The 9,989-nt window shown below is 38.3% G+C and overlaps 1 protein-coding gene across 5 annotated transcripts in view; it reads right to left on the reverse strand.

Annotated features, from left to right (window-relative positions):
- Nucleotides 1-9,764, reverse strand: part of CEP295 (centrosomal protein 295) — a 54,621-nt gene extending 44,857 nt beyond the window's left edge. For 4 of the 5 annotated variants that reach the window (XM_087868245.1, XM_087868243.1, XM_087868244.1 and 1 more), the window contains exons 1-3: nt 9,629-9,764; nt 5,608-5,741; nt 4,375-4,575 (exon numbers count right to left, since the gene is read on the reverse strand). In XM_087868245.1, the coding sequence (XP_087724371.1) occupies nt 4,375-4,575; nt 5,608-5,741; nt 9,629-9,764 (471 nt within the window). Of the gene's footprint in view, nt 1-4,374; nt 4,576-5,607; nt 5,742-6,014; nt 6,068-9,628 lie in introns of all 5 variants that reach the window. The other variant, XM_045790760.2, reaches the window with a different exon arrangement.
- Between the last annotated feature and the right edge of the window lie 225 nt (nt 9,765-9,989).

A 9,989-nucleotide genomic window follows, 5' to 3' on the forward strand; every position in this document is an offset into this window, starting at 1 on the left:
CAAAAGGGCAGTAAGTACGTACCTATCAATATAATTTCTTTAAATGTAAATGAACTAAATGTTCCAATCAAAAAGACAGGGTGAATGAATGGATAAAAACTATGACCCATCTACATGCTGCCTAGAAGAGGCCAACTTTGGACCGAAAGACACATACAGACTAAAAGTCAAGGGCTGGAAAAAGATACTCTACACAAACGGAAGTTAAAAACAAAACAACAACAACAAAAAGCCAGGGTAACAATACCTATATCAGACAAAACAGACTTTAAAACAGACTATACCAAGAGACAAAGAAAGGCACTACATAGTAAAAAAGGATCAATCCAACAAGAGGCTATAACAATTGTAAATATCTAGGCACCTAACATAGGAACACCTAAATATATAAAGCAAATGTTAACAGACATAAAGGAGAGAAAGTGACAGTAATACAATAATAGAAAGGGACTTTAACAGCCACTTACATCCACAGATCATCCAGACAGATGGACTTAAAATATATAGAGATTACATTCCATCCAAAAAAATTAAAATAAAAATGCACAATACACATTCTTTTCAAGTGTACATGGAACATCCCCCAGGATAGATCATATGTTAGGCCACAAAACAGTCTCAATACATTCAAGAAGTCAAATCATATCAAGTGCTTTTCTGACCACAATATTATGGAACTAGAAATCAATTACAAGAAAAAAACTGGAAAAAAAAACCCCACAACAACAACAAATGGAAAATAAATAACATGCTATTACAGAACAAATGGGTAACAAAGACATCAGAGATTAAATAAAAAAATACATAGAAACAAATGAAAATGGAAACACAATGGTTCAAATTCTTTGAGATGTAGCAAAAGCAGTTTTAAGAGGGAAGTTTATAGCAATACAGGCCTCTCGCAAGAAACAAGAAAATTTTCAAATAAATAACCAAACTTACACCTAAAGGAACTAAAAAACAAGAAGCAGCAAAGCCCAAAGTTAGTAAAAGGAAGGAAATAAAGAACAGGGTGGAAATAAATCAAATGGAGATTAAAAAAAAAAACAATAAACAAGATCGATGAAACTAAGCTGTTTTTTTGAAAAGAGAGATGTAACTGAGAAACATTTCACTAGACTCATCAAGAAAAAAGATCAAATAAAATTTGAAAGAGAAGTTATACCACAGAAAAACGAAGGATTTGAAGAGACTGCTATGAAAAATGATACACCAACAAGTTGGACAACCTAGAAAAAAATGGATAAAGTCCCAGAAACAATCTTCTAAGACTGAATCAGGAAGAAATAGAAAATATGAACAGACTGATGACCAGTAATAAAATTGAATCAGTAATCAAAAAATTCCCCACAAATAAAGGTCCAGGACCAGATGACTTCCAGTGAATTCTACCAAACATTTAAAAAAAAGTTAATACCGACTTCTCAAACTATTCCATTAAATAGAAGAGGGAGGGATGCTTCCCAATTCATTCTACAAGGCCAGCATAAACCAGACAAAAACTGCAGAAAAAGAAAATCACATCCATCTATCCTTGATGAACATAGATGCAAAAACCCTCCTCAACAAAATATCAGCAAACTGAATTCATCAATACATTAAAAGGATCACTCACCATATTTAGGTAGGATTTATTCCAGTAATGCAAGGATGGTTCAAAAACCACAACTCAATTAATGTGATATACCATAGTAACAAAACAAGGGAAAAAACCATATGATCAATTTCAACAGAAGCAGTAAAGCATTTGACAAAAATCAATATCCATTCATGATAAAAACTCTCAACAAAATAGGCATAGAGGGAACATAGCTCAACATAATAAACGCCATTTATGAGAAACCCACAGCTAACATCATACTCAATGGTGAAAAGTTGAAAGCTCTTCCTCTAAGATCAGAAACAAGACAAGGATGTCCACTCTATTATTCAACATAGTATTGGAATTCCTAGCCACAGAAATCACACAAGAAATAAAAGGAATCCAAACTGGAAGGGAAGAGATAAAACTGTCACTATTTGCAGATGACATGGTTTTACATATAAAAAACCCTGAAGACTCCACCAAAAAGACATTACAATAAATGAACTCAGTAAAGTTGCAGGACACAAAATTAATATACAGAAATCCGTTGCATTTCTATACATTAATAACAAAGTAGCAGAAAAAGAAATTAAGAAAACAATCCCACTTACAATTACTTCACAAAGAATAAAATACCTGGGAATAAATTTAAACAAGGTGAAAAGAACTATACTCTGAAAATTAAAACACACTGATGAAAGAAATTGAAGATGACATAAATAAATGGAAAGATGTTCAATGTTCACAGATTAGAAGGGTTAATTTGTTAAAATGTCCATACTACCTAAAGTAATCTATGGAGTCAATGCAATCCCTACCAAAATATCAATAGTATTTTCCACAGAACTAGAAAAAATAATCTTAAAATCTGCATGGAACCACAAAGACCCCAAATAGCCAAAGAAATCTTAACAAAGAACAAAACTGGAGGCATCACACTTGCTGATTTCAAACTGTATTACAAAGTTGTAGTAATCAAAACAGTGTGGCACTAGGACAAAAACAGACATACAGACCCATGGGACACAACAGAGAGCCCAGGAATAAACCCACGTTTATATGGTCAATTAATCTGTAACAAAAGAGGCAAGAATATACAATGGAGAAAAGACAGCCTCTTCAATAAATAGTTCTGGAAAAACTGGACAGGTACATGCAAAAGAATAAAACTGGACTGCTTTCTTATATCGTACACAAAAATTAACCCCAAATGGATTAAAGACCTAAGCATAAGACCTGAAACCATTAAACGCTGAAAAGAAAACATAAGTAGTAATTTCTTGGAAATCAGTCTTAGCATTATTTTTCTAGATTTGTCTCCTCAGGCAAGGGAAACAAAAGCAAAAATAAACGGGACTACATCAAACTAAAAAGCCTTTTCACACTGAAGGAGACCATCAAAAAAAAAAAAAAAAAGCAACCTACTGAATGGGAGAAGGTATCTTCAAATGATATATCAGATAAGGCATTAATATACAACATATACAAATAACTCCTATCACTCAAAACAACAAAGATCAAATAATCCAATTTAAAAATGGGCCGAGGATCAGAACAGTTTTCCAAAGACGACATATGGCTGGCCAACAGATGCTCAACATCACTAATGAGAGGTATGCAAATCAAAACCCCAAAGAGATTATCACCTCACACCAGTCAGAATGGCTAGTAACAAACAGAAATAACAAGCGTTGGTGAGGATATAGAGAAAAGGGAATCCTTCCACACCGTTGGTGGAAACGTAAATTGGTGCAGCCACTGTGAAAAACAGTACAGAGGTTCTTCAAAAAATTAAAAATAAAAATACCAAATGATCCAGTAATTCTACTGCTGGGTATTTACCTAAAGAAAATGAAAACACTAATTTGAAAAGATATATGCACCTCCACATTTTTTTAAATACATAAATATATTTATATATTTGTTTGAGGGGGGAGGGGCTGAGGCAGAGGGAGAAGCAGACTCCCCACTGAGCAGGAAGCCTGAAGAAGCAGAAGCGGGAAGAAGAAGGAAGCGGGAAGCAGGGCTGGATTCTGGATCATGACCTGAGCCAAAGCAGACGCTTAACTGACTGAGGCACTGAGGTGACCCTGCACCCCCATGTTTATTGCAGCATTATTTACAATAGCCAAATTATGGAAGCAGCCCAAGTGTCCATGGACAGATACACAAAGATATGGTGTATATATACAATGGAGTATCACTCAGTCATAAATAAATAAATAAATATCTTGCCATCTGTGACAGTATGGATGGAGTTTAGAGGTAATGTGCTAAGTAAAATAATTCAGACAAAGACGAATACCTTATGATTTCACTTGTAAAAAAACAAAACAAATGAACAATCAAAAAAACAGAAACTGACTAATAAACACAGAGAACAAACTGGTGGTTGCCAGAGGTGAGCGGGTGGGGGATTAGTGAAACAGGTAAAGGGGATTAAGAGGTATAAACTTCTCTCTATGAAATAAATAAGTCACAGGAATGAAAAGTACAGTATAGGGAATGTAGTCAATATTATTGTAATAACTTTGCATGTTGACAGCTGGTAACTACATTTATCAGGATGAGCATTGCATGACGTATGTAACTGCTGAATCACTATGTTGTACACCTGAAATTAATATAATACTGAATGTCAATTATACTTAAATTTAAAAAATAATCATAGAAAGCATAAAGAAGTTCAGGCTGGCCAAAACAAACTCTATACATGCATGTATACTATAAACAATTTACTTTTTACCAATACCACTACCAGACAGGTAGTCAAGTAAGCATTCACTTACATTTTCTTTGGCCTGTTGGTGTCCCTCTCCCATACTTCTTAAACTTGCCAAATATAGCTTTTCCAAGTTCTTTATTTTCTGAGTTTGTGATTCTTTCCATTCTGTCCTTAGTTCCTCTGCCAAACGAGTTAATTGCTGATTTCTCCTCTGTTTTATGTCTTCTCTTATCTGTAAAGCGATACCCCTTTCTTGTTCTCGAACCTAAAGAATGCATATTTAACAGATTATATGAAAAGAGGCTTACTTCAAGTTTTCTGAAAAGCTGTTTGGAAATAGGAACTTAAATGAATTCTGTTCAGGTATATCAATTCTCTGGAATATTCATATTAGATAAGGCCTACATAAAATGGAAAATCCAGTGATGTAAAAAAGCTAAAACCTCAAGACTACTTCTAAAGTTCTCTAACTTATTAGCTATTATCTTCTCCTCCCCAACCCAAGCACTAACAGTATTACTATTATCATTTTAATAACTGGTAAGAGGTTAAAATGGTAAGGGTGTTCAATAAAATTTATAGACCAGGGGTGCCTGGTGGCTCAGTCAGTTAAGCAGCTGCCTTTGGCTGAGGTCATGATCCTAGAGTCCCAGGGTCAAGAGCCCCCCATAGGGCTCCCTGCTCATCAAAGATTCTGCTTCTCCCTCTCCTTCTGCCCCTTCCCCTACTCGTGTTCTCTCTCTCCCTCGCTCACTCTCTCTAACAAATGAAATCTTAAAAAAAAATTTAAAAAGAATACAATTTATAGCCCAGGAGAGTATAGAGCCAGATGAGAAGTCCATATTTGTGGTACATCATCTCCAATTTTAGATAGAATGGCACCTAAAACATGCTTCCCAAGGGCTTAACTATCTTACTCTGAAAGGACTTCTAGAAAATAATCTACAACTTCTTAATAAATATTACAGCAGCTAATAATATTTCCAGTAAGCCTTCTTCAAAGCCATTCTAATCTTCCTACCCTAATCTACATCAGTACCACATAGTTTGAAAAATGTTTATTAAGAACCATTTTCTAGTAATCGAGTCAAATAATCTCTATCCTCAAACTCTTCTTCATCTATTTACCATTTCAGCCTCTTTTTTTGAATTTTCCTGAACTAGTTAATACACCAGAACCAGGGCTCTTAGCCAGAAAAGGGTTTTAAATGCAACATTCAGAACTCTCTACTGTAAAAAAAAACTAATAATTTGGGGAAGACAAAGAATTTAAAACCTTGTTCCAGATGAATCTTACCTGCAGTAATCTTAGTTTTCGTCGTCTTTCATAATCTTCCTTTAAAATGTAAGCTTCCTCATTAGGACTCAATCTCAGCTTGCCAGCATTCACTACCTTTCTTTTCATTTCTGGGTACTTCAAATATAAAGTTTCTGAATTAAAAAAAGAATGAAAGAAAAATGTCTATTAAAACAGGGCAGCAAAGATTAGAACAATGTTAAAAATATATTTAATACTTGACATTTAAAGAACTAAATATACACAAAATAATTTGGGTAAACTGAGTCCAACTTATATTTACAAATTGCAATTATTAAATTCAGCACTCTAGTCAATGATTCTCAAATGGGGAGAAGGGGTTAAGTGGAGGATGAATCAGAATTACTCGAAAATGTTTTCCCCCATGACAGCAGAGTCTTGCTTACCTAGAGTATCTGGGACCTGACATTTCTGATTGGGATTTCCGGAGCTTACCTACCTTAAATGTAAAAAAGCACAGACTTAAAAAAAATGTTTTCACAATTGCAATTTTACACTTTGGAACTTTGATAACTTGTCCATAACCAGCAGGACTGCTGTAATTGCAAAAGGCTCCCAGTCCCTAGTTTCAACTCCCAGTCTGCTGTGTATAACTTGATGACCAAGTGTCACCGTATCAAATGGAATCACATCAAACTCTCAACAATTCTTTAATAATTACAGTGGTGTGATTGTTCTAAATCAATGACCATTTTAAACATTTCCCTGAGAACGATTCTGTTGTTTGCATGAGTCAGGTGTTTAGGCTCTCAGATCTATACGTGCCATTGACATTCAGGTGCTCTCACTCTCCTCCCTAGATTATAACATGGATACTTACATCTTTCTGAAGCTAGCTGAAGCTCCACTTCTTCATGAAACTGTCCTCTAGTAATTTTTGCTTCACCCACCTACCACCTCATTCCTGACTTGCCCACCCAGAAGGGACACTATCTTTACACTCAATTTGGGGACCAATCTAATGCTTTCTTGGTATTACCTTGCTCTAGTTTTTCATCAATTACACTGTGCCTTTTCTAGCTAGATTCCTAACAACTGAAGGACAGAGGTTAGTTTTATTTTAATATTCAAATTAATTTAACAAATAACAATTATCAGGCAGTATTTCACATACTATGGATGGATACTGTTTTGGGCTAGGAGGACTTAAAGTTATCTAATAGGGACTAATAGACTCTGACGCCAAAAAGAAATAACTGCTTGCATTTGAAAATCTTTTCCAGTAAGCAAAGTAACAGTAAGTAAAGTGCTGACTGCCTTCTTCATTTTATAAATGAAGAATCAAAGGCCTCTTGTGTTAAAGCACTTGACCTAAGTGACAGGATCTACTTGCAGATCCAAAGAAAGATTTCCTTATTCTATATGGCTCCTAACTTTCTGATATGCTAAAACATGTGGAATGAGGACATTTTTGTTTAAACCGGTATTGTTTGCTAGTGGGGATTGATGAACAAGGAAACACTGAACAAAGAAGATAAAATGAGCAAGATTAAATTCAGTCAATAATTTTTCTGAAGGTCTCTGAATTTATATTCAAACTATCAAAACTAATTCCTGGTAACTCTCGTAGACAAAGTATCATGGGGAAAAAAGACAAAAAAGAGAACATACTGTAAAATTCCATTTATATCAAGTTCAAAAACAAGCAAGACGAATCCATGATGACACGGGTTAAAACAGGGCTCGCCTTTCTGTAGGTTAATGACTAGGAGGGGGCACAAAGGAGCCTGCAGGGATGCTAGAGATGATCTGTATTTTGACCCGCGTTATGATTACACAGGTATATACATATGTAAAAATTCCTCAAATGATACACTTAGATTTGTGTGTTTTAAGGTTATACCTCAAAAAAAAAGGGAAAAAAAACCCTGGTTTTTTTCAGATTGCTTTGAATATCTATCATCTCATTTGCTTGAGGATTATAAGGAAACATACATTTGTTACTTTTACCTCCTGAGATGTGGTAGTATAATTTTTCTCTTGCATATAACTTTCTTAATTTTTTTAACTTATTTGGAAATAATTTCAGACTTACAGTTCCCATATACTCTTTCCCCCGCTTCTCTAAACATCAATCACAGCACGAGACCGAAACCAAGAAACTGACACTAGCACAATACTTCTAACTAATCTACAGACTTTATTCAAATTTTGTCAAGTATCCCACTAGCATCCATTTTCTGAACCAGGACCCCATCCAAGGACAATCCATTGCTGTTACTCTGGGTCTCCAAGAAGCAGAGGACAAGATAGGATTAAACCCACAAGGATTTTATTAGGAGAAGTGCCTGTGTGAGGGGAAATGGGAAGGAGCTAGTAAAAACTGGGAGCGCTTCAGGCTTCCACGTAAATCTGACACTGAATGGAAAAAGGGAAAGTTGGGTAGATGACTGCCATGCGGTCTAAAGAAGATTCAGGAAGACCTCTGAGGAATTAAGGGAAAGTACCTTGTTTCTCAGGAATAGGCCTACCTTAATGCCCATGCCATGCTTAGTCATTGGCCAGAAACAGCCCTGGGAAGCATCCATGCAAACGGATTTCAGAATATAGGAGCTGAAGGTCTGTGAATTATATTCTCATGGCTGTAGAAATTGTCACCTCTCCTTCCACCCCTCTAATCTGGGACAGCTCCTCAGTTTGTGCCTTTCTTTTTAACCTCTTGACTTTTAAAAACTACTGGCCAGTTATTTTGTAGAATGTCCCTCAATTTGGATTTACTTAATCTTTTCCCGTGGTTAGACCGAGATTACACATTTTTGGCAAGAACACCACAGAAGTGATGATGCACCCTTTCTCAGTGCATTAAATTATGTTAACGTGTCTTACTACCACTGGTGATGTTAATTTTGATCCTCTGGTTAGGTGGTGTCTACCAGGTCTCTCCACTTTTCCTTTATAAGTACCTGGAGAGATAGTTGAAACTATATATAAATATCATGTTCCTGATTATATCTTTGCTCCTTAGTATCCACTGGCGGTTGCTGGAAGCATTAACTACAGCATTTACCGAAAAGCATTTTCTATTTTCGTTATTCCTTATCAACTGGAATCCTACTGTAAGGAAGAGTTTCCCCTGCTCCCTCTTATTAAATCATTTATTCATATCAGTAGGATTTTTGAATTCTGTGTATTAACACTATCCAATAACAGATATTAACTTATGTTTTAAGATTTTGGCCTGAGAATTAAATGGCACTTGGCATATTGTAATCACAAAATACTAGACTTAGAAGATTTGTGTTCAAGACTCATCACGACCATTTACAGCAGGAAGACACTAGCCAAGTCGTTTTAAGTTACTGTGGTTTCGTTTTCTTAAACTATATAATGGGAATCGTAACATCTACCCCAACAGGTTGTTCTGATGATGTGACTTGACGTGAAATGGCCAAATACTTCCTAAGTATTAAGGACTCAAATGTTCCCCACTGTTCAGTTTGTGGCAGGACTAACTACCTGAGAAATTAAAGGTGAGAGACAGCAAAAAAAAAAAAAAAAAAAAAGAGAGAGAGAGAGAGAGAGAGAGCACGCTCTCTGCAAGAAACAATTCTAGGCTGTGCTCTTAAACGGCTCCCGGGTTTCAGGCCAAGTCCGCGGAGGACCCGGGGAAAGGGTGGGCAGGACGCAGCGAGAAGCGCTTGCAGCAGCAGCCCCGGGAGGCCCTCCCCGCCGCCCCGGGTTAGGGAACCCAAGGACCCCGCGCGACCCCACCCCGGGAGGGCACGCAAGGCCACACGCGCCTAAGGCCCGGGAGCAGCCTCTCGCTGCAAGCAGCCGGTCTGCGCCGGGACGTACCTCCCTTCCCCGCACTCCCTACCGCCGCCAGCCTGACTCCTGGCAGGGCCCGGGCCGCGCCGAGGCCTCAGAACGGCGGGCCGTGCTGCCTTCCCGACGCCGCGCCTTCAGGGCATCCCATTCCCGGGGGGCGCACCGCCAGCTCCTGGGCTTCGGGGAGTTGTGCACGGCCGGGCCGCGGGAAGCCGGCGCGTCCGTCACTCACCTGAAAAGCAGGGGCCCGGAATCGGGAACAGTAGCTCAGACACACACGGCGCCGGCGGCCGCGGCCCACCAGCGTCCCAACAGCCGTTTGTGCGCCTGCGGGGCGGCCATCGCCGAGCTCCCGTCACTTCCGTCATTCAAACCGCCCGCCAATGGCGGGGCCAAGCGGCGGGAATCGGCCTAGTCCCGCCTCCCCCAAGGGCCGCTGGGGGCCGCCCCGGAAAAGTCCGCGCACCGGCCAAACCCTACGTAGCAGCCCATTATTTCTCATGTCTGCGACGCTCCGAGGTTTACTGCCTCTCTGTCAGTGCGCTCGCTTTACACATCAGGAGACAGGGGTCCAGAAAGGGGGAAACATTTGC

Source organism: Ursus americanus, chromosome 16 (assembly GCF_024610735.1).
Source record: "Ursus americanus isolate L20-20 chromosome 16, mUrsAme1.1.p, whole genome shotgun sequence".
Classification (NCBI taxonomy): Eukaryota; Metazoa; Chordata; class Mammalia; order Carnivora; family Ursidae; genus Ursus; species Ursus americanus.